The sequence below is a fragment of the Cladophialophora carrionii genome, assembly GCF_000365165.1.
Source record: "Cladophialophora carrionii CBS 160.54 unplaced genomic scaffold supercont1.3, whole genome shotgun sequence".
Classification (NCBI taxonomy): Eukaryota; Fungi; Ascomycota; class Eurotiomycetes; order Chaetothyriales; family Herpotrichiellaceae; genus Cladophialophora; species Cladophialophora carrionii.
In genome coordinates this window covers 961,752-984,884 of record NW_008481828.1, presented here as the reverse complement: position 1 = coordinate 984,884, position 23,133 = coordinate 961,752, and the positions used below count along the sequence as shown (strand labels likewise).

At 53.7% G+C, this 23,133-nt stretch overlaps 10 protein-coding genes across 10 annotated transcripts; 5 read left to right on the top strand and 5 right to left on the bottom strand.

The window, feature by feature from the left end:
- Positions 1 to 112: 112 nt before the first annotated feature.
- Positions 113 to 3,000, bottom strand: G647_03740 (uncharacterized protein; the record flags this gene model as incomplete). The annotated part of the gene is made up of 2 exons (XM_008728085.1): positions 113 to 2,857; positions 2,905 to 3,000. The coding sequence occupies 2 exons, from the start codon at positions 2,998 to 3,000 to the stop codon at positions 113 to 115; spliced, it is 2,841 nt and encodes a 946-aa protein (XP_008726307.1).
- Positions 3,001 to 3,751: 751 nt separating this feature from the next.
- On the bottom strand, positions 3,752 to 4,746 carry G647_03739 (uncharacterized protein; the record flags this gene model as incomplete). The annotated part of the gene is made up of 2 exons (XM_008728084.1): positions 3,752 to 3,902; positions 3,956 to 4,746. The coding sequence occupies 2 exons, from the start codon at positions 4,744 to 4,746 to the stop codon at positions 3,752 to 3,754; spliced, it is 942 nt and encodes a 313-aa protein (XP_008726306.1).
- A 1,392-nt stretch (positions 4,747 to 6,138) lies between these two features.
- G647_03738 (uncharacterized protein) lies at positions 6,139 to 7,232 on the top strand (the record flags this gene model as incomplete). The annotated part of the gene is made up of 3 exons (XM_008728083.1): positions 6,139 to 6,181; positions 6,234 to 6,316; positions 6,366 to 7,232. The coding sequence occupies 3 exons, from the start codon at positions 6,139 to 6,141 to the stop codon at positions 7,230 to 7,232; spliced, it is 993 nt and encodes a 330-aa protein (XP_008726305.1).
- Positions 7,233 to 8,637: 1,405 nt separating this feature from the next.
- G647_03737 (uncharacterized protein) lies at positions 8,638 to 9,978 on the top strand (the record flags this gene model as incomplete). The annotated part of the gene is made up of 1 exon (XM_008728082.1): positions 8,638 to 9,978. The coding sequence occupies one exon, from the start codon at positions 8,638 to 8,640 to the stop codon at positions 9,976 to 9,978; it is 1,341 nt and encodes a 446-aa protein (XP_008726304.1).
- Positions 9,979 to 10,590: 612 nt separating this feature from the next.
- Positions 10,591 to 12,659, top strand: G647_03736 (uncharacterized protein; the record flags this gene model as incomplete). Its single annotated transcript, XM_008728081.1, has 4 exons — positions 10,591 to 11,131; positions 11,210 to 11,589; positions 11,652 to 12,293; positions 12,564 to 12,659. 4 exons carry the CDS (start codon positions 10,591 to 10,593, stop codon positions 12,657 to 12,659), a joined length of 1,659 nt encoding a protein of 552 aa, XP_008726303.1.
- Positions 12,660 to 13,435: 776 nt separating this feature from the next.
- Positions 13,436 to 15,656, bottom strand: G647_03735 (uncharacterized protein; the record flags this gene model as incomplete). The annotated part of the gene is made up of 3 exons (XM_008728080.1): positions 13,436 to 14,939; positions 14,997 to 15,243; positions 15,323 to 15,656. 3 exons carry the CDS (start codon positions 15,654 to 15,656, stop codon positions 13,436 to 13,438), a joined length of 2,085 nt encoding a protein of 694 aa, XP_008726302.1.
- A 606-nt stretch (positions 15,657 to 16,262) lies between these two features.
- G647_03734 (ribosomal protein L19) lies at positions 16,263 to 17,013 on the bottom strand (the record flags this gene model as incomplete). The annotated part of the gene is made up of 2 exons (XM_008728079.1): positions 16,263 to 16,771; positions 16,821 to 17,013. 2 exons carry the CDS (start codon positions 17,011 to 17,013, stop codon positions 16,263 to 16,265), a joined length of 702 nt encoding a protein of 233 aa, XP_008726301.1.
- Positions 17,014 to 17,270: 257 nt separating this feature from the next.
- Positions 17,271 to 18,510, top strand: G647_03733 (uncharacterized protein; the record flags this gene model as incomplete). The annotated part of the gene is made up of 2 exons (XM_008728078.1): positions 17,271 to 17,388; positions 17,435 to 18,510. The coding sequence occupies 2 exons, from the start codon at positions 17,271 to 17,273 to the stop codon at positions 18,508 to 18,510; spliced, it is 1,194 nt and encodes a 397-aa protein (XP_008726300.1).
- Positions 18,511 to 19,021: 511 nt separating this feature from the next.
- Positions 19,022 to 19,816, top strand: G647_03732 (uncharacterized protein; the record flags this gene model as incomplete). Its single annotated transcript, XM_008728077.1, has 1 exon — positions 19,022 to 19,816. The coding sequence occupies one exon, from the start codon at positions 19,022 to 19,024 to the stop codon at positions 19,814 to 19,816; it is 795 nt and encodes a 264-aa protein (XP_008726299.1).
- A 325-nt stretch (positions 19,817 to 20,141) lies between these two features.
- G647_03731 (uncharacterized protein) lies at positions 20,142 to 21,195 on the bottom strand (the record flags this gene model as incomplete). The annotated part of the gene is made up of 2 exons (XM_008728076.1): positions 20,142 to 21,058; positions 21,108 to 21,195. 2 exons carry the CDS (start codon positions 21,193 to 21,195, stop codon positions 20,142 to 20,144), a joined length of 1,005 nt encoding a protein of 334 aa, XP_008726298.1.
- Between the last annotated feature and the right edge of the window lie 1,938 nt (positions 21,196 to 23,133).

Here is a 23,133-nt window from a genome sequence, read left to right as displayed (position 1 = left end):
CTAAAGTGTGGGTGGTCTCTGTCCCTACCCGGAACTGAACTCGCCGTCGTCCGTTTATCGGCTGTTGTTTGGAGAATCCACGGTTCTTGAAAGGGTCCGATACACACAATTACTACACCTCCCTCGTCGTCCTGGGTATACCGCCTTCTCGGATATTCCCCTGACTGGCATTCCTCACCCCGGCCCCGACTCTACCTACTAAGCCTCCCAGATTTAACCCTTGCACCCCCTGCACAAGTCTCGTCCCTACCGCGTCCACCGCGCCCCTCGGTGCGCTCAGGCTCGGACCCTCCCTCTTACCTTCCGTGGCGACTTGGAACAGCTTCACGTTCGTACCGTTCCACACGCCAACTGGCCCAGCCATGGTCCCCTGGCCTGTTAATGTGGCGGCAGAGGAAGAGGTAGGCGCGATAGTCATTTCCGCGGTGAAGATCAAGGACCAAAGGACGGACATGTACCAGCCTAGAGAGAGTGGGGACCATTCGAAGAGGTGCACGCGGATAGGGGAAGGAGAGGCCAGGATGGCGGCGATGGAGGGATGCGTTGATGTGGAGGGAATTTGGGAGCGGAAGCTCGACGGCGTGCTGCTCATGTTTGTGCTGGCCATATCGGTCGTTGTAGGAGTGGTGGGACTGGGGAGGGTCTCATCGGCAGCGAGCGATGAGCGGCGGGAAGACGCCATCGAAGGCGGATTTGTCGTGTCACTGGAGTTGTTTCGAGGCGATGCTAGAGGGTGGGAGGACAGGACTTTGATCACAGTGAGCAGTGTGTGTAGGGGAAGGTCTGGGAGCCAGCTTTCGAGCCATTCAGGGGTTAAGCCAACGGCGCCGCGACCCGGGGTGTACGTTGATGTCGCTGAGAGGCTGGTCGTGCTGTTCTGGCGGGAGAAGGTCGGAGCATTGGCGGGCATTTTGCCTCTGGCCTTTTCCGACATGCCTGTCAATTGAATCGGCATGTTGTCCTCGGGGATTGACGAAGAAGCGACGGAAGGTGTCCGCGATGTGCGAATGGAATGGGTAGAATGCGAGGGCGTCGGCGGCTCTTCATTCTCGGAGTCGTCTGAGTCTCCGATTGCAAACGTTCCGTCGACTGCACTTTCGGGCTGTGGAGTCGCTGGTGGTGATACCACGCCCATGGTAGAACTTCTGGAAAGATTGTTAGTGCTGTCAGTGAGGGCCGCTTCTTTGTGACGCTGAGCTGCTCTTTCGATTTCTGCTTGCCCGCCTTCTAATGTGAACTTTCGCAGGGCTTCGATCCGTTTTCTTGATCGCCAAATGGCATAGATCAAATTTGCATTTGCCTCATACTGATGCTCGACCATACTGTTGATCGACTCGAGCAAAGCCTGGAGAAGTACGTGATTCGTCTCATTTGCCAGCAGGAAACTGGGGGTAGACATCGAGCCCAGCAGCTGCACAAGCCTCGTGCTTGCCGCCAACGAGAGATGCTGCACATAGGCCGCCATATTGTTAATAATGGCTAGTAGCGCTGGATAGATGGCATCTAGTTTGCCTTTGCTTCCCGTGATTAGCGTGTGGATGGAGATGATGAGGAAGTCGGCATAGGTGCCAGTAAAGTTGGCGACGCGAATTGAGGGAGGCAGTGTTTCTTGTGCTTCGAACCTCTTGTTGAGGTTTTTCCCAAAACTTGCCTCCACGCTCATAGTCTGAAGCACAAACACGCACATCCTCACGATGCCTTGCCGCGCTGCGTCGGTCTTATACTCGATGGCGTAGAAGAGCATCAGTATCACAAAGTCGTGAGCGCGGTTAGATTCTATGATGAATGACCGGAACCGCTTGTTGCACTGGAGCACTTCCCAGAAGAGCATGATCATTTCCGGGGCCCATTTGACCGATTTCTGACTTCCGGGTAGGTATGAAGCCGTGGCCTGCATCGGCTGGCTCAGGACCCTCGTCAAGCCGTCGGCAAGGAACTGGAAATCTTCCGGTCTGTGCAAGCGGCCGAAAAAGTGGCGGTAGAAGTTCTTCGGTACCGACCCAGTTGCGTCTTCAGGCACAGGGTACAGTAACAAGGTCAGAAGCAACTGCAAGCTGTATACCACCAGGGTTTGCTGCGAGTCCTTGCGCACCATGTGGTCGTAGGGCAGGCGCCATGAGCCGACATTCGCCTTGATGGTCGTGTTGATCAGAGAACACAGCACGGAGAGGACGATTTGTTTGTCTGGACATGTTGCGAGATATGTGATGGTCCTGACACCCTGAACAGGGAGGACGTTTGAGGGCATATACATTGCCTTGCTCGACAGGGTAAGGAGAAGCCTCAGAACCTCACAGCGATTGCTCTCGAGTTCCTTGCTTGTCGGGATTGAGGACTTGCAGCCTACGCCACTCTGCCAGATTGCATAGGTGACCTTGCTCTTCGCATTTGGAAGCTCGGGGATGGTGAAACCAGTGTAGAACAAGAGGTCGACCAAAGTGTCAATCAATTCTTCCGCAAGCGGTCTCGCATCTTCGAACTCTTGTTGCGGGTTCTCCGTAGGCGTGGTGTCGTCGCCTTGGTTGTCGTCGAACAGTATCTCCCCAGACACCTGCGCCCTCCTTGTTCGGCGGCGCCGCATGCCCCAGAAGAACCTCTCTTCCCATTCTGTCAGTTGTTCAGCCTCATAGACATAGGGCAGGAGCCTGGTGAGAACCCGGATGCAATTGAGTGCATCTCGTTCAGGGGCAAGATCCGGGTCTGGAAACGAAGGGTGATTCTTCAGCACGATCAAGCGCGATGTTACCGCCAGAATCAGGGTTTCGAGGTTTTCAATGGCGGCATCTCGAGTTCGCCGGATATCGGTATGCGAGAAGAGGCTGAAGACGTCTTCGACCGACTCGGGTAATTCCCAGAACTGCCGCCAGATCAGCAAGAGAGCGTCCGACAGGAAAGGAGGCTTACATTTGTCCAGTATGGGTCATTGGCAGCAATGTTCCGCTCTTCTGAGAGCCTGAAGATGCCTTGCTTGAAGATCAGCTTTGACTCGGACGCACCCATGGTGCAACGAGGACATGGCAAGGAGCAAGACAATCAAGCAAGGCAGGCGGAAGCGCGACTTCCGCAACAGACCAAGGGCCAAGGTACGAGTAGGTTATTGTGCAAATCCACGGACGGTACGATACGAGGTAGCCTTCCTCATGCACGGGACGGAGTCGACACCTTCACAGTGGTCGGTACCCAGTCGGTGGTCGGGCACGCCAAACGGTGATGACGCAGCTGCGCCATGAATCGGCGGGGACACGTGGTTCGTGGTTCCAAAGGCTGTGACTGGGAAGGTTACCCGAGGGTTGGCCAGACTGTGCCACGAAGGTGTCATGGACCGTAACCCCCTTTTAAGGTACTAACTAGGTATATTATTTACGTAGGCCTCTGAAACTGTATAGTCAGAGCTCTCCCTAGACCTCTTTGAATTCATTATCCCCTCTGAAAGAGTCACAAGGCTTCTAGGTAATTTCTCCTGGCACAAGGTACCTAGGTACCAGTCACCGTACGCCGGAAGCACGATGCTGGAGAACCGATCGTTCTGCTTTTGTTTGGGATACATCTTTGACGCGGCGGCAGGTTTGAACATGTGAAAAATACTTCTGTTCAAACGGATTTGCATGTAGCGCTGGTCGATGATACCCGTGTATTCCTGTCACATATCTATTACCAGCGACTCGACTCCTGCTTGCTTTCCAAATCATAAATCACGCGTACGAAATCACCACAGTGGCTAAAGTACAACTTCACTCAGCCCATATCACATCTAAGCCAGCGATTTCTCCACCGAATCCTCGCTACTGCTCAGCTCCTGCGGTGCCGTACGTGTCCTCTTCGTTTCACGGTACGTTGCCAGAGCTGGGAAGAAGTGTCCTGGGTGGACAAGTGTTTGAAGGAGGGTGGCAACGCCAACCATGCTGTATGCGAAGTCAGTGACACGTTCATATGCGGAGCCCGGAGAAGGACTCACACGCCGTCCAACCCAATGAAGAGACCCTCGTTCTGCATAATTGGGTTCCTCCAACCTTTTGCCATCTCAGCGATGCGGTAGACACACCGGATGAAGATGCAGATGTATGTGATCACTTGCGCCACGACAAAAATCCGAAACTTGCGGTCGCGGAGCAGAAGCTGCGCAGAGGGACTCCATGGCTGCGAAGATCTGAATCGTCGTATGGTGTAGTCCGCAGTAGCCGCACCGAAGACGAGAAGGGTCAAGACCTGCCAAGAGATACCTGTGATCATGAGGTTGTCACCGACTTTGCGCAAGCTCTCATTGTCGCCTGCGGACCCGGCTATTCCGCCACCAGCGCCTTGCAACGTGAGCGCCAGAAAGTCGGCTATGATAAAGCTCCATGTGTAATACTTCGGTCGAATCCTCGACCATTCCCGTCCTAGCTGGATGACCAAGTGTTTGAGGATCAGGTAAAGTGCGGCTGAGTTGAAGGCCGGCGCGAAGGTCAGACAGCATATCTGTATCTGGAAGCCGAGGGAGTTGAATGGGTTGTTGTACATGAGGCACCTTCCAATATATCCGATAGCGCTCGAAATGCAGGCTAAGCACATCGCGATCTGGTAGGTCCATGTCCGAAATCTCCAACCGAGCCAGAAGTTGATAAGAAAGCAGAGACCGAAGTAAACAGTGAAGAAAGCGTTCGATCCCAGGCTCGGGTAGTAACCGTAGATTGAAGCTTTCACTGGACATGCTTCGGATACTTCATCGCAGTAGAGTGGGTTGACGTGGGATGGATCGACAGCCATCGCGACGACTTTCGAAGTTGTTCTTCAAGGGTCACAAAGAAAACCGGTTTGTAGTAAATGTCTGAATAGAGCTCGAGCAGAGAAGCAACAACAGAAGGGGAAGACTTGGGAGTAGATATAGGAATCTGCCTCCACAACAATTCTAAGGTAGGATTCAACTTTCAGTACAGCCTCGACAGGGCACAGCCCTATCCACAAGGTCTGATAGTTGATGGAAATCTTGTGACAATGAAACCAGCGCATGAGCCAAGGGTAAACCTCGCGCAATACAATTGTTTGCAGTTTAGTGTCGGTGTCGTCTAGAAGCACAGGCCAATCCAGTGCGCCTGCAGACACGGGACCAGGCGCAGACACGGGTCATAGACATGTGTCGGAGTTGCTGCAGCCTGGCCCGAAAAGATGCGGTCCGTAGCAGGTGGTTATGGTTGATCGGCGGACGCGATCGAGCGAACAAAGCAAAAAGGGAACACTTGAGATTGCCAAGGCCGACCATTCCGTTCTTGGGCCATATCGCGAGCTGCGCACACGCCGTGGTACGGCCGCAGGTACTCGCGATTCTCAGACACATTCAATTCTTTCAAACATCGCGAGAGCTTCAACGGAAAGCATCTGGTCAAGACCTTGCGGGCCACTCTCGATATGGTCATGCAAACCTCTTACTCGAACTTTGGCCCGTCTCGGCCAAATATAGCTGAGTGAAGGTCATGAATGCCGCTCAGGCCTTTGCAAATGAATTGCGCAAGAATGCAGATGCCTCTTCGTGATCGTACACTTCTGGCGGAAATTTTGCATCTCTTTCCAATGTCGTCAGTGGTTTTGTCACACAGCAAGCTTGCCAGCGGCTGCCAGCGACATACCAGGCATACCTAGGTAAGCTTCGGGCGGAACGAAGATATTGCGGCCCCAGTCACTGCGGCTCCTGCGGCTCGGTGGTCATCCTTCAATTCGCTTCTTCCCTCGGCTCCAAGGAGTGGCAGCAAGCACCACATACCAACGAAATTTGGGAACACAAGGCTCCAAAAGCCATATACAGTGTCCGCACGGCGGCGACAAGCTAGTCTTACGTGGTGCTGAGGCGATGGATCGGCAAAGCTGCTTGTAACGGCATTCAACTGGCCGTGATGGCTTTCACTTTGCCTCGGTCCCCGGCTTTGTACCGAATCCCTCCACAACTCTCCATCCTCCCTGCGCAATCATCTGCAACAGATTGCAACCACCTCGGGTCAGGAAGTACTGTAGGTTCTGATTTGTCTGGTCTTACAAATACTCTGCCTCGTCTTCTCCTCTGCAGTCACTTCCTCTGTGTTAGACTATTGTACTAGACGGCGCAATAGCCCACGAGTTGTCTTTCACGTCTTGACGGTACCTCATTTGCGATACGGCGCAGCAGCGATGGTCTTCAACACCGAACTCACGCGCCGGCTCGGCATCAAAGGTACTTTGATGCAGTCTTGGCTCCTTGGTAACTCCTGCTAAATGCGACACAGTCCCGGTCGTTCAGGGTGGCATGCAATGGGTCGGGTACGCAGAGTTGGCATCTGCTGTATCGAATGCAGGCGGTCTGGGAATCGTGAGTCTTGAGGCGGCACAGTATTGGGAGGGTGCTGACTATGTTCTAGCTCACAGCCCTTACTCAACCTACTCCAGAAGACCTTCGCAAGGAGATCCGAAAAACGAGGACCATGACCAAGAACCCTTTCGGCGTCAATATCACCCTCCTACCCACGATGAATGCTCCACCCTACGCTGAGTATGCTCAAGTATGCATTGACGAGGGTATCAAAATCGTGGAAACGGCAGGAAACTCGCCGGGACCTGTGATCAAGCAGTTAAAGTCGGCCAACATTATTATCCTGCACAAATGCACAACCATCAGACATTCCCAATCTGCTGCGAAATTGGGCGTCGACTTCCTCTCAATCGACGGCTTCGAATGCGCCGGACATGTCGGCGAATCAGACATCACCAACTTCATCCTGCTGTCACGAGCGAGACAGTCGCTAGGGGTCCCTTTTATCGCCTCGGGTGGTTTTGCGGACGGTCAGGGCCTGGCCGCCGCCCTAGCTCTAGGAGCCGAAGGAATCAACATGGGCACTCGCTTCATGTGCACTATCGAGGCACCTATCCACAACAACATCAAACAAGCAATTGTGGATGCCTCAGAACATGATACTGAACTTGTTCTGCGAAGGTGGACAAACACTTCCAGACTGTTCAAGAACAAAGTCGCACAACAGGCCGTGGCGATTGAAAAGAGCAGCACAACTGGTAAGTTCGAAGAGGTCGCGCCGTATGTTTCAGGGAAGCGTGGCCGCGAGGTCTTCCTGAACGGAGACAAGGACTACGGTGTCTGGACAGCCGGGCAAGTGATCGGTTTGATCCATGACATTCCCTCGTGTCAGGAACTCCTGTCGAGAATTGAGACAGAGGCTGTGGAAGCTATCGAGCGGAGTCGCAAGCTCTATCAACCACAGAGCAAGCTGTAAATGATACGGGCATGGCTAGGCTCAGGATGCGGGCGTTTATGATACAGATTTCAAGACGGAGACTTAGATACCGGCGTGTCTGGTAGTGTTCTCGAAGCAAGAGTTCGATCTTGCTCCCGCCTTGCTCACTTCAGCGATCCATAATATGTCCCCCTGGCTCTATGCAGGTCTCGGCGCCGACATCAGTGCAGTACTTTGTCGTTTCCGTCCTCAGAAGTTAGGGGAACTACCCTGTTGAGCTGAGCTCGGAGCATGTTCTCTAATGGTGTTCGAAACCAGTCCCCGTTCTATTCATTTCTCTGAAACTGGTCATATGTTTCCGTTCACTTTGGGCCCTTCAGCTTGCTTTGACTGTTCCCGTCACATTCACTTCACACTCTTCTCAGGTTTATTGCCTGCGTGAGCCATTTCACTCTCCTACCTCCCACATCCACTTCACACTTTCGCATCGTCATCGCTTAAGTCGTGCCTCTTAGTCTTCTGGCACAAGCAAACTGCAACACACCAGTCAAATCCAATAAAGTTAGAGGTCAGCGGGGATTGCTGACAGACCATCTACACACTCCATGCATGTCGAGACGGCGAGCAGAACTTCTAGGGGATCGGATAGCATGGCTGCGGAGATCGGGGGATCGTGAACGAGTAAAGGTCGGGATCATCATGATGACAATCGCTTTGCCCAACTACTCCCCTCCTTCGGACGCTGCATAGCCGCATGCAACCATACCCTGACAGAACATGAACACATTGGGGCATATCCATGCGCTGGAATGTCTGTTCCAGCCTGTTGAACAGCATACGCGACGGTAAACCGATGAAGGATTCACCGTCCTCACGCCAAGATCCAGTGCTGATGCGGCTGCGCTCGAGCACAAGCATTTCCGGATTATCTCACTTACTTACCACTCTCTCCTAGCTGTCGATCATACTTGGGCGGAACAACATTCTTGGCCGTTCAGGCTCTGTGCTCCCTGATCGATGCCATATCATTTCGAGGGTCTTACGCACGGCGCGTTGAGTCTGGGTAAATACCCGCCAACTGATAGCTGAAGGAAGCTTAGGATTGTGAATCATTCGTGCGGACCCTTACAGCTATGGTTTCGGGCGTCCAGCGAGTTTCCTCCCCATGGGACCAGAAATCTCACTTGGAGGTGCTGACCTAAGTTGTATCTGTCATCGACAGGGCACCAATAAACGGATGTACAGATCTGGTCAGAAATCACCTCTTCCAGTACAGGCCCACCCAGCATGGATGTATGGTAAGACGCAGTATGGCGTAAATGTATAGTACGGTGTGTCCCTTCAGTCAGACGACCCCGGTCTATATTTCAGGTATGTCCCGCAAAGAATCTCATCCAGTTCAGAGCGCGGTTCGGCAGCTTTACCTGTACCTTCTTTCTCAACAATGGGGAGCGTTGGTGTCCCTAAAAAGCCTTACACGGCCTTGATAGCCGGAGCTGGAATTGGTGGCCTCTCTGCAGCCATCGCCCTTTCCCGTCAAGGCCTTGACGTGACAATTCTCGAAGGCAAATCCGAGTTGAATGAGTTTGGTGCCAGCATCGGCATCAGTCCCCATGCAGTCAGAGTGATCAAATCATATGGGCTCGAGGAACAGTTCAGGCCAAACGTCACCGAGAACAGATACATTGACATGCGCGCCGGAGCCGACAACAGAGTTCTGGGTGCCGTCTTCACCAACGAGGGGAACACTAGCAAGATCCTCTACGGAGAACCAGCATGGACCATCCACCGCGCAGACTATCAACAATTGCTTGCCAAGGGTGCGCTAGGATACGGAGCCAAGATCGTGTTCAACGCGCAAGTCACCAAGGTCGACGTAGACACCAACACGGTATACCTCGCAGATGGCCGTGCGCTCACCGCCGACTTGGTTGTCGGAGCTGACGGCGTCCGGTCCCTGGTGCGCGCATCCATCCCTGCCACAGCGTCCGCCGAATTGATCCCCCTAAATGAAAAGGCATATCGATGCTCGGTCGACAAAGCATCCATGGTGAACAACCCGAACCTAGCATGGCTTTTGAAGAACCACACCAGTCAGTTGTGGTTAATGTCAGGCAAATATGTTCTCTCCTGGCCAATGCCGCCTCACAAGCCATACGATGTTGTGGTCTGTGTTGGTGACGGATGCAATGTTCCCTACGGGTATTGGGGCATCAAGGCCGACCCGAAGCAAGTCGCTGATGAGTTTGGCGATGCGTGTCCAACGATACGGGACTTGCTTGCCAACATCGGCCCGTGTATACAATGGCGTTTCGCAGAGCTTCCGCCACTCAAGACCTGCCGCAGTGACAAGGGCGGTGTGGTGCTGCTGGGTGACGCATGGCACGCGATGCTTCCCCACGCCGGCGGCGGCGGATCTACTGCCATTGAGGACGGTGCAGTTCTAGCAGAATGCATCCGCTGGGCTTGGGAGAACGATCGACCGATCTCCGAGGCGACAAAGGCATATGAAGCGATTCGCAAACCGCGCGTGGAGCGTATACAAGCCGCCAGTCGCGAAGGCGTGAGGTTTCTGAATGGGGAGAACGCCGAGATGCGCGATACAATGTTGGCCGAGCAGCTGGAGATTGACAAGAGTCTGTTGGCTCGACCAGAGGAGGAGCGGAGGACGGATCCCAAGCCGCCAGCAGACATGTCCGCCCCCTTTCTCAGCCCATCGTTTTCCCAGTGGTTGTTCAGTTACGACGCCGTCAAGGAGACGCAGGCGTATCTTTCGAATCAGTAGAAGGGGGATCAAGATGAATAGGCGATATATAGCATTCCGTACGCGGGGACTACACCAGTGGCCGGGGACGATGAGGCGAGCAGGCGCTGCGACTAGAATATATATCAGCAAAGATACCTGCTTACCTTACATGCCCTTAATGATGGGTCTCGGTAGCGGGCACATATCTCGCATAGCGCTGTTACACATGCTCCTGAATACCCTGCTACCTCTCGAAGACCGACCTTCTGAAAGCAATCTGGAAGACGTTTCACGTTGCCTTTCATGCTCATCACGAGCCTGTCACCAATTTCACTGTGTTGCTGTTGAGCTCCCAACAGTTTGAACGCAGACCATTCAGTGATGGCATATCCAAGTGAATGACGGAGGCTGTGTCCGACATCATAGGTATTGATGTGTCTACAAATTCGGATGTCTTACACAACGCTGGAAGTGATGATGAGCACCGCGTTGCTAAAGGAGGGCACCTTGGCTGCTCTTAAAGCAGCGGGTGGAGATCGGAGCCAAGGAATTATTCCGACAGCGGAACTTCCAAGTCTCTTCGTACAACATCGCAACCTCGACCGTACACCTTTCGACGGTTCAGTCCACATCATATCCAGATTGAACATCATGGCGGAGGCAGGCATCGCAGAGCGACTGGATGTCGCCATCGCCGAGTTCTTTGCTTCATGGAACATCTGGACGACCGTCTTGGCGCTCGTCCTCGTCGTCTTTCTTGTATATCCCGTGCTCACCGGCACCGACCCCGACACCCACCCATTCTTACTGGCACGACAAGCACAAATCGCTCCCATCCGACAGTCAGGTGAGTCTGCGGTCTATCGAGCAATTGACATCCCTCACGGCTATCCTCTCCGTGCTAGCCTGGGCGTCAAAGACCCAGGCACTCCCAAGTGGAGCTCGGGCAGACCTGGAGACCTGCGGGATATCTGGCGGAACGCAGCCCGGGGCGCGGTCAACGAAGAGGGTAACCCGACCGGCGAGAAAGGCAAGATCCTCACTGTCTTGGGACGGGAGAAGGTCACCGAGCATAATCTCGATGATTTGACTCTTGGGATCAATGTCATTGGCCAGTATGTCAAACGAAATAACGGCCAGTCAGTGGCTGTGTGTCTCTCCAACTCGGTGGAACTATTGTCTGCAATCTTCGGTACGTAAACCCATGCATTCATCCTACATTCAGTACGGTGGAAGGCTTGGGCAATCTCATCTGACGTTTGCTGAATAGCCGGCTCGTTCTATGGCTTCTCCACGGTCCTGCTCCCGTACGGCTTAACACAAGACAAGCTCAATTCACTGCTCGCAAAAACCTCCGCCGACCATGTCATCGCCGAGGCCGGCTCATTGGACCTTGATGACCTGGCATCGACTGCCAAGTCCATCAAGACTGTCATCTGGGTCACTCGGTCGACCAACGAACACATGAACTGGACAGAGGGTACACCTGACGGCTACACCGTCACTTCCTGGCACGAACTCGTGGAGAAGAATCGACGGTCCGCAAAATCCGAAGTCTTGCCTCTGGACAAGGACTCGCAAGTGCCTCCGGTGTCTGTCTTCGTCCCAACCGCCAACGGTGGTTACGACTTGGTCAAGTATACTTCCGAGGTGAGTCGAGTAGTTGTGCCCTTGGCTTGATCTTTACGCAGCTGACGCCAAGTCATTTGTAGAACCTCATCTCCGCGACCGCCGCCCTTCTCGCAACCCTGCCACGGGCGCACAAGCTCTCCCCATCCGACACTCTCCTCCCCACGACGCCCTTAACCGACAGCTACACCCTCTCATGGACGTTTGCCGCTCTCTTCTCCAACGCCACCTTGTCCCTCAACTCCGTGGCAGGCGACAACATCGACATTCTGCACGCGACGTCCCAATCCTCGCCGACCATCGTCCTCGCCTCCCCAGCCACCGTGACCACATACCTCAAGAATCCTGACACCAAACTCCCCGGCGGACTCGGCAAATTCATGGCCCAACGCACCCTCCAACAGGGCAACATGCCGGCCAAGCAAAGCTCGTCGACGAGTCCCCTCTCGCATGTCCGCGTGTTACTCATCCCGCAGTCCACCACCTCGCCTGCCTCGACCCGCTTGTCGTCCTCGACACTGCATACCCTGCGCACGCTGCTGAAATGTCGCATCGGGTACGCCCTTACCGCGCCGCAGGTCGCAGGTGCGATCGCCCAGACGAACATCTTCGATTACAGGGAGAAGGGGGACAAGGTCGTCGGCGTGGGCGCACCCCTAAGTAGCGTGGAGGTGCATTTGAGTGGTGAGGAAAATGTTATGGGTACGAGATCGCCACTAGGGACGGTAAGTTTGACCATTACTGCCCGGAATGCTTGTTGCGTGTTGAAAGCACTCTCATGAACTCACATCCCATCACATCCCATCACATCCCATCACATCACATCACATCATATTATGTCATGTCAATGTATACCACGGGCATCTTCTCATGATGTCATGGTATGATGTTACGTACCCTGGGTTTACCCTTTGTTTTGTGCCATTTGCGTATCTCCCCTACTACTGCCGATCTCCCAACGGTAACCGATGCTGACTGCCACGTGACAACGACAGATGACAGTGAAAGGCCCGGCCGTCGTGGGCGGGAAGACGACTATCGAGGGTCTACAGGTGCAGATTGACGAGGACCATACCCTGCTGTTGCTGTGAGGGCGTGCAAGCGTCGATGGGTGATCCTACTGTATAGCTGGGAACTGGGAAACCAAAGATCCACGTTACTTACTATGCACGAGTCTGAGTCTGAGTCTGGATGCACGAGGTCAGCATGAGCTAGAGATGAACTGAACCGATATAGAAAAAGTTTCTGATTGTGATTGTGATTGTGATTGCGATTGTGATTTCGACTACGTGGCTATGGAAGAAGCTCGACCTCTCTGTCTGTCTGCTGTCTGCTCGCCTGCTTTGAGATTTCACCCGTACGTGGTTATCAAATTGATTTTCCCGTCTGCCTCAGCAGCACAGCTTGTCGGATAATCCTTTTCTGGGATCGACTTCGGGCATGGCTTTGACTTTTCCCTCCCTCAGCAGCGCAGCTTGGCGGGATGGTCAGATGCCAGAATCGACTTCAGGAGTAGCACCCGTCATCTCGGGTTTAGACGACTTATGTAGGGAATCCTTTTTTTGGTATTTTCCTTTTCGTGCGCGTGGCTGGAACAAATTGGGGCCAGCTGTGGGTGGTGGAATCTAACATTGTCGAGGGAAAGCCGTGTTTAGCGGCGATCTGAGTGGAGGCCTGGACGGAGATGGTTAGGGAAGAAATAGAACGCAGATGTCCTCGCGGTATTCTAGAATGTCCGACTCTACTTCGCTCGGTGTGGTGATTCAGTCTGGTGCCGCCTCTCTCCGGGTACGATGACGGTAATGCACTGAGTGAGTGAGTGAGTCTGACTGACTGGCTGTGTGACCGACCGGAAACGACAAGAAAGTTAGTGACCCAGCTCCGAGCTGTAGAGTCGAAACTCGGGGACTCCCCATGCACCTCTTCTGACCGCAGCACGGCCGGTGATCTGGAGTTCGAGGAGGCCAACTATCGCCTTACTGAAGCTACATCCGATGCCGTCTGAGACGTGCTCGGCGCTGAACCACTTTTCTTTCGGCCAACCCTGTTGCTCGCCCTTCAACCAGTGATAGACGCTGCGAGTCTCATCCGTCGTAGTTTCCAGCGGAAGCGGCGCAGCTCTGGTTCTTTCATGTTCTTCGGTTTCAGCAACGTTGTTGGCAGGCAAGGCTGTGGTGACTGGCTTTTGTGGCATTTCTTGCTTCACGCAGAAACCCATCGGCTCTCCAGATCTGAAGACGCTGTTGACGACGCCTACCAGCATCAGTTCTTGGAGAGCACGGTCGGCTTCGTCCTTGGTGCAGCCCAAGTCCTCGGCCACGGTCGTCGCTGTCCCCATGTCTCTGTGCTTGAGGTGATGATGGACACAGCGAGCGAGGGCCGAGGTACTCTGCAGAGCAGTTGCTTTCCAATCAGCTTGTGTATTGTCGATGGGCCAATCGCTGATTTCTTCGCGTAAAGGCTGAGCGATCGGTTCTTCCCAGCTGGCAAAGTCGGGGGATGGATTTCGCTGCTGAGGGGCTTCAGCAACGATATTTGCTGGAGGCGCAATGATGGACGGGGCAGGGGCTTTGGCGGTGTGCAACTTGGACTTAGTAGCGACGCAGGGTGGCTGAGGGTGGCCGTCAGATTGACTTGAAGTTTCCCAGCCGCTTGACCAGTGGTAGGGTCTGGGTGGACAAGCGCCCCAAGAGTCATTGTAGTCAGGTCCAATCATGTTCTCTCCACAGGTGCTGGAGGTATGGTCCTCGTTGTCGTGGTTATCAGCGTCCTCTTGCCCATGATCTCCATCACCCCAATCTTCAGCCGGATAGTCGTGCTCGACTTTCAGCTCTGCGGTCGTCCAGAGTGAATTGAGCACCAGAGCCACGTCCAAGAGAGCAAGTCCTGCATCGGAGAATTGAAAGTGGATTTCATTGAGGAAGCCTTCACAAATGCCATCGTCCAGACGACTTTGGAGCTCAGTCTTCAAAGTCTGGCGAAAGTATTGCCGGAACTCCTCCATTGGTCCCCAGGACCGGTAGATCTTGGCAGCTCGACGAGAGAAGCCTGGAGTCGAGAAGTCCAGCTCAAGAATGATCATCATCATGGACAGCAAACAGTTGTTGTCACATTCGGCGGCAAATGCGAAGATTTGATGCTGGCCTTCGACAGGGATACATCGGAGATGCTTCATATCTTGGCTATACATGAATTCCAATGCGCTTGCAAAGTTCTTATTCTCGATCCCAGACACAAGGAAGCTGCCATCATCCAGCCGATCAAGCTTGGTAGCTTTGGTGTACGCAGGGAACATTGTGTCGAAGATTGTATCATGGATCGTGTATTTGACGTCCTTGACAACGACCAGATTCGTTGGGCAACTGAGGCGGCTGTATAAATATTTGTCAGTCTATAACCAAGACAACCGTTCCTACAGAGCCTCCTACCTGGTCCACGAGTCGAAGGCAGGTGCAATTGGCTGGTAGGGAGTCCAGGTTTCCACCGGCGTCGCTGCAGATTCGGCCACATCTTGCCAGTCTCCCGCGTGCTCATTTTGACGACTCGTGCCATTCGCAAACTTGCACGTGTCGCAGTTGTCGAGGGCGCAAGCAGCATGTTGACAAGCACCGGATTCGCCAGATAGGAACCCTTCAGGCGCACTGGTCTCTGTGGTCGAGACCTGCTGAGCAAAATCTGTCTCCAGGATTAGCGTTTCAGTCCCTTATAAATTCTAGCGAGATCTGAAGCGAAGGGAGAGGTGAGTGAAACGTACCTGCCGGCGGTCCAGGAAGGCTTCCAGGAGTGACGTTCGTAGCAGGGGACTTGTTCTCTGCAAGAGCGTCGTTCAGGAGTCGCTTAATTTCTGGGTCAGTCTTGATCGCTTGTATGAGATCCGAGAGCGACTGCTTTCCGGACGGGTAAGTTTCAGTGGATGCATCCGCCTTTCCCTTGGACATTGCGATCTGCTCCGACCCAAGATCGAAAACTGGGGCACAGGACACGGCGCCGCGGAGTTCTCTCAATGATTGACTGCTATATGGCTCGAAGGCGTTCTTCGTCCCTTCTTTCTCGCCGTGGTTCGGCCCATTGACCGAGTTGTCGCTCATCTTGGTTTTTAGGTTGGCGTTCGAAAGGCCGTCCTGGGGAATCGTCCAGTTACTACGGTTGATTTCGGCCACGCGATTGGGAGGCGCATTTGGGACAGAGGGGAGAGGGGGAGGGACGGTCGACTTGACACGCTGTGTCATCACGATACAACTGATCGTGCACGGCAAAGAGGGAGAAGTAGTTGAAGAGGTGAGGAATGATTGAAAAGGGAGGACAGATGAGGTAGAGGAGATATTTGTAGACCGAAGAATCAGGGTGTCACTGCCAAGGAGGGAGAAGTGCAGCAATATCCCTCTCGCAGTGACAGTGACGAAGGGAGTGAAGTGAGTTTCAGAGTTGAATGAGTTCGCACATGCTGGAAGATGGTGTTGTGAATGAGGCCCTTCAAGTGCCGTACGCTCTTAAATTTTGGTCACTGGAAGTTCATTAATCCATCACTGTGGTAGGGGACAATTCGCACTGTAGTCTTACAAAACTGAGGTCGAAGTGAGGCACATCCAAGTCAATGCCGCACCACGGTTGAGCTTCATGCCCATGCTAACCAACCCTTTGCGGAACATGTTGCTGTCAACTGGATCTCCGGTGCATCGAGGCGATCGTCCCCATCATCTTTTGCCCTTCTTTGGTCTTGAACGACCGAATTGACTTCCTGGCTTGCCACCAGTCAACATGGCCCGCTGTCTCAGATACTGATCCACCACTTTCTGTACACTTCCGATATCGTGCTCCGGTTTCCTCAAGTAGTAGATCCTGGCTCTTCTCTTCCTCTTAGGTGCTCTCTGAGCTATTTCCATACTCTGCACAAGCGGACTATGCACCTTGACTTGCATTTCCATTCCGACACCAGTCAGGTTGTTGCGTAGAAGTACTGATGTATGAGGGCCTGACCCCTTGATCGAGAGGATAACACCCGACACTGGCTCGCCGGACGTAAACGTCGCCAGCAGAATGTCGCCGACTTTCGCTCGGTCCTTGTTGGTCTTATCAAACAGTTTCGCTCTCGCGCCAGTGGGATCGAGCAGGGCTAACTGGGATTTGTCCACAACTGAGATTGGTTCTTTGCAGGTCTCGGCTTCCGATCGAGGAGATTTGTGTATGACTATTTCGCGCTTCCCTAAAGACACGTTAACATTGAGCCCCGGGGATCAAAAGGACGTCCGTACCTCTGTCGGGTTTTAATCTTGCGGGTAATTGGGACCAATATTGAGAAGGCAGGTCTGTCGGAACTTCGAGTTTCTCAACGGGGCCTCGCGGTAGCGTGGCTAAAGATCGACGCAGTTGTCTTTGTGGATGGATCTCTGCAAAGACAGATCGCCAACAGCATGCCGACGTACGGGAAACAACCGCCATCGACATCTTCACCAGGCTTCGGGATTGTAATGTGGTTGTATCAGATCAAGGAAGCAGGCGCAAGTGTCGATGAAGTACTGCAACTCCGTACTTGGTAGCTCTTGGAGGAAAGTCGAGCGATTTCCTTTTTCAGAAAATCATTGGGATTCGAAGACTCCATGTAGTACCGAGTACTTCTCCCCAACTTTCAAAGCCACAGCGGGAACTAACTCTTCTCACTGCACCGTTTACGAGAAGCCAGGTCTCGTAGTGCCACTTGCAAGATGGCGCAACCTGCTCAGCAGTTCTTTCATATGTGCAGAACCTGTCGACAGAGTCTCCACGGTGCAAGCTGGCCGAAGTCTGTACGATCGTTCACTTCTACTCCGACGAAACGAAAAGGTGCGCAATCTCACTCTGCTCATGTTGCACCAGCTAACAAACTCAGTGATACCTTCCTTTTCACCAACCTCCAACCCCGAGTTCGACGAACTTCTCCTAGCATGGCGCAACAAAGTCTTCACGCCGGCCGCAGTCGAATCTCATCACCGAGATTTGATGTACAAGACATCTCAACAGGCTACCCTCGTTAACGAACCCGGAGTTACCGTCACGATGGATGATGGTGAAGAAATCAAGCTCGAGCCACGACATGCGTTCGACAAGCCTAACATGCGGAAGAGTCTGAAACAACTAGCCAGATTACTAGACGGGAATCAGAGCGATACATATTGGAGTAACCTCCTCCCGTTTCTCAGAGGCTTAGTTTCAGCCCAGTTGAAACTACCCGGGGTTTTTGCCTCGAAACTCACCCGAAAAGCCTGCGAGGTGGGCAAAGAGCACATTATTATCAGCGCGGTGGCCAAGCCGAAGGATACGGGTATCTCGTTGCGACAGCACGACGTAGCACGAGAGCTGATGTTAGGTCTTCACAGCCATGCAGTCCTTGCAGGTTTCGAGGGTCCTGAGCTTGAAACAATTTCACGACGAGCCGAACATGTAGCGAGAATGTTGGAAGATCAGCTTCACACTGGCGACAAGCTCAGACATGGCGAATGTGATGCGCGAACGGATCCAGTCGTGTTGGCCGTCTTACTGGAGTTGGCCGCCGAGAGGGCATTGCACAGACATGATGGCACAGACAAGGACGGTCAGGTTGCCAGCTATGCCACCAGGCTCCTTCACCTAGAGGGGCGAAAGCAGAATTCCGACATCGAAAGTTTATCGGCCCACGAGCAAAACCACGCACTGGTGCAGTCGATACCGATCCAGAATTCGATAAAGTGGGCGTTGAAGGTCGACTCCGTCAAAAACTCCCAGCTTGAGAATCAGTTGAACACCGAATTGAGGGGTCTAACGAAGATAGTGGACAGTTTGGCGCGTAATGTGCGCGCTGCGCTGGGCGACAAACCTAGAAGAGGCCTAGAAATGTACGATCAGCTCAATGGGAAGGCCACAGATGCTGCTAGGCCAATTCCCAGCGCCTCACCTGCTGAAGTTGGAAAGGAGGAGGAACAACCATGAGCAATCATTGAGAATACTTTGTTCCACTTGACCTACGGAGCGTCTTCGTTACTGCAACTTTGGACCTGACTAGCTAGTACCACTGACTTGTCGCTATTGTACAAATACCCTGACAGCCTCTCCATGTACAAGACAATGGAAAACATGGCGATAATGTTGTTCTAATTTGGATTACGCTCTTATGGTCTTGTCGCAGCGTGTCGTATGGAGTAGTATTGCTCGACTTCGGATTCGTTTACATGCACGCCATCGTCGAACGTAAATGACTCAGCCTTGTCCCGCCTCGGCAAGGCTGCCCTCAATGGCATTGTCACTTCGAGAACTCAATTACGCTGGAGCAACGTAGACACCTACAGACCACCAACACCTCTTACCCGGTGCACACGCCCCTCATGCGGAGTATATAATACATTAGACTCCCAAGTATGACAAGGATGCAATAAACCCGCAAATTCGCGCCTCCGCGCATTCCATCTCCCCTCCCTGCCAGATCTACCTTTGCGCCCTCACCATGAATCCCGCGCAAGACGACCCCTTCCTCTCGGTGCAATCCGACGTCCTCACCACCCTCTCATCGACCCGCCATCTGTTTTCGTCCTACCTGCGTATCCGCACGTTATCGCCCTCCCCGACGTCACCCGAACTCGTCCAGTCGCGCTCGGACCTCCAATCGAACCTCCAAACACTCACGGCGGACTTGGCCGATCTGCTGGACAGCGTCCAAGCCGTCGAGTCCGACCCCTATCGATTCGGCCTCGATGTCGCGGAGGTGCAGAGACGGAGGGGCTTCGTTAAGGATGTGGGCGACGAGGTTGAGGGTATGAGGAGGGAGTTGGAGGGCGTGACGCAGGAGACGCACGTCGCGGGTGGGCATGTTGCTTCTATGGCTGCGGGGAGTGCCGCTGGTGCTGGTGCTGGACGGGGCGGTAAATTACCTGCGCCCGCTAGTTTTGAGGATGCACACCATGACGATGACGACGACGATGACGATGATCCGTACGGAGAGTTCGCGCAGCAGCAGCAGGAGGTAATGATGCGGGAACAGGACGAGCAGCTTGACGGGGTGTTTCAGAGCGTGGGCGTGTTGAGGGGCCAGGCCGAGGACATGGGACGCGAACTGGAGGAGCAAGGTGCGTTGCTGGACGAGGTGGACACCCTTGCGGACAGAGTCGGTGGTAAACTACAGGTTGGGGTGAAGAAAGTGGGAGAGGTGATACGGAGGAATGAGGACAGCGTGAGCAGCTGTTGCATTGCCGTGTTGATTGTGGTTTTGATTATCTTGTTGATCTTGGTCATTGCGCTTTGAACGTGCGAGAACGAGTCGTTGGCACTCTGAAGTCTTCTCGACTGGGCAGTGCGTCTCGGATGCAGACGCAAGAGATGCATACTATGGAAGTGCTACAGGAGATACAGAGGTCGTGCAGAGGTCACGAAAGCCGCGTTCACGTGCACGACGGCGGCTTCGACGCAGGATGCATGGATGGGTGCTGTTCCGACGGCAAGCAGAACGTGGGTGGACACAAGTCCGGGTTTATTACCGACCTCTGGAACAAAAGGAACACGTTGGATATAGGGCAATGGTATCAAGAGCAGAACCAAGAGAGGGACAACTGCCGAACGACCACAGCACATCAACCTTTGCGCTGCTTCTTTCGCGGAGGGGCGGCCTCCTCTTCTTGAGCATTCACCAGCTCTGGAGCGTCGTCGTCGTCGTCATCATCATCATCGTCCTCTGCATCGAGTCCCTCAAATCCGTCGGCGTCCCCGTCTTGAGCGGACATGAAGTAATCCATGGCATTCGTCCACAGTTCCTCGGCAAGAGCAATGGCCACTTCCTCACCAGCAGGGAAGATCTCGACCTCAAGCATCTCCTCCACTTCATCTTCGTCGTCGTCGTCGTCGTCCTCCTCCTCCTCCTCATCTCCTCCGTCGCCATTGTCCACGCCATTTTTCATCGATGTCTCCGGAACTGCGGTATCGACGGCCCCACGGAAGCCGAACCAGTTGAAGAAACTTGGCTGATAATCCTCCTCCTCGTCAAGTTTGCTCAGCTTCTCTCGCAGCTTTTCATGCTGCCACAAGGCCTCTCGATCCACGATGTCGACAACCTTGTCCCCATTCTTGAGCTGAAGCGCTTCTTCTGCATTATACAATTCGACAGCAGCATCAAGGATCCCTTGTGTCAAGTCCTTCTTCTTTGACTTCCACTTGATCGGAACGGGTCTTGAGATCAGACTCCCAGGTCCGTCCTTGCGAGGGCGATACTCGAATTCTTTCACCAACTTGGTGTCCTGGATAAAGTCGTTGGCCGCAAACTCGAAGGTGAAGCGCAAACTCCTAGGTTCTCCTTTGTCTGCGGATTCGATCTGGTATCGTTCGACTGAGAAGGATTTGAGACTCGCGCCCAAGGCTAGATCTTCCGGCGTGAAGAATTGCTGGATTTCTTCTGGCCCAGAGCCGAAAACAGTGGGCCAGAAGTCCGGGATTTTGTCGAGTAATTCCTTGCGCTTGTTGTAAAGAGGCCGTAAGTTGAACTCTTTTCTGCGCACTAGGAGAAGTTCAGCAGCGGACCGCATAACGGCGAATCATGCACGTACAAGCATCCAGCTCTACTTCGGCGAACTCTCTTTCTAAGTCTCCAAGGGTTGCGAACACCTCGGCGACTTCTTCGGACGGAACTGCCATTGTGTCTGGCTCCCTGTGAGGAATATTTTCAAGCTCGACGATAGCTAGGTAATATTCGTTTCAAGCGTGCGAGGCATGTTTGTCGCAGGCCCAAAAATTTCTGGGGATTCTGCCATGCGAGGCCAAAGCGGTGAAGGCAACGTCATTTTCAGCGCAGCATCATCGGAGGATTGATTTTCCGGGGAATTTCAGACATTTGCTGCAGGGCGGCGGCCTTCACTTGTTTTCACCTGTCGTTCACAGCATACTGAGTACAGCATGCAGAGTTTATCTTGTGTCGCACAGGCACCTCATCGCACAGGCACCTCATCGGAACACGCGGGGGATGCATCCCGCATGGCTTCATCGACCAATTCTCCTACCTGCATCATGTCCAGAGGCCGATATCCAGAGTCCCCGAAGACTGTTACCATTACGTTAACAGGTCGGATAATCGAGCTTACCGAAACACGAGAAGATCAACACAGCGCTGTATTCTTCTACCCAGTACGAGTACAAGTTACCCCCTCCTGTCCGCTTTCTCTGGCCCTCGCTGCATGCTCCTGGTCATTACTTAGGTTGTGATTGGCTTTGCGGAGTCGGCCCAGTCAAGCTCGCCCAGAATCCCCAAGCTTTGTACTTGGAGGTTCGCCCCTGACAAGCTTTGTTGCAACCTTTCGGTCCAGAGACCCTAACTCGTGGGGTCCTCGGATTTTCAACCAAGCTTTACTTGATAGGTTCTGGCTTCGTTACGAGTAAGAATTTCGGTTCGGCGAGGATTGGTGTCAGAACATCGTTCCCTTTGTTCCATTCCCACGTTGTGTGCAGGGTAGGCGATGGACGGAGATAGTCCCCCAAGTCTAGACGGCGACAAAGCGGTGAGATCTTCGCTTCCAGCGGTAACAACAATCGCCTGGCTGTCTTCGCCTCTCTTCTTTGATGCAAGAAAGTGGGACTGCTGGCCGTGCTGGACGCGAGCGTCTGCAAGTCTGAAAACAGCCAACTGCAGTCTGGGATGTTCTTGCACAGTCGGCGTGCGTTCCTTATCTGCTCGGCCATTTGCCAGCTGGCGCGAGTGCCGGCTGCTAGCTTAGTGATCGGCCGGGGGTCTTGTCGCGCTAGCCGGTGACCCTTGTGTGCCTGAAAGGGGGACCAACTGCGTGCTTTGTCGCAGGTAGATCAATGCTGCACTCCTCACTCCTTCAGAGGTGTACGGAGAAATTTGTGATCTATACCACGCTGTGTACAAGAGGGTTGTGGTAACAGCAAGATCGACTTGTCGGCTGATTGCGCCCTGTCCAACTCGACCGTGGTGTATCCGTCTCCAGAGCACACAATCAGGGAAGCTCAGACAAGCTCAGACGGTGGCGGGTAAAGGTGTTCCATCCGTCGAACTCTTTGAGCACCACACGGAAACGGGTCCCCCTCCCTTGCAAGGCTCGGCCCCGGTTCGGTGGCGCACTTGAAGCCTCCATTATCACACTTGCCGGCATGCATCGTGCTGATCCGCATGTTGATCTATTGGTTGATAACGACAGAGGACACCCGCCCCTGGGGAGTTCGAGATAAGTGGCCAAGTCATCACGTCTGGCCGAAACAACTGTGTCCGTCGGCGGTGTCATGGTCCGAGCAAACCGGACCGATTTGGCGGGCTCACATTTGTCATTTGACATCAAGGCGTGAGATGCTCGACAGCGTCAGACAATTTCTGGCTCATGCAGCTATCCTGCTAGAGTGTTGGGGTGGCTCCGAAATCTATCTGGTACCCATGCACAAACTGGGTCTGCTCCCAGACACCACCAACATCCAGCCTGCCAGCACACTCGAGGCGAGCACGGATCCAGGCTAACCTCATGCCCTCGTTTCTCCTACACCTCTCGCGCCTGCCCTCCAAAGCTAGCGTCTAAACACCTTGTCTCGCTATGGGGCGCCATGTGCTTGAGCCACCCGCATAACCCC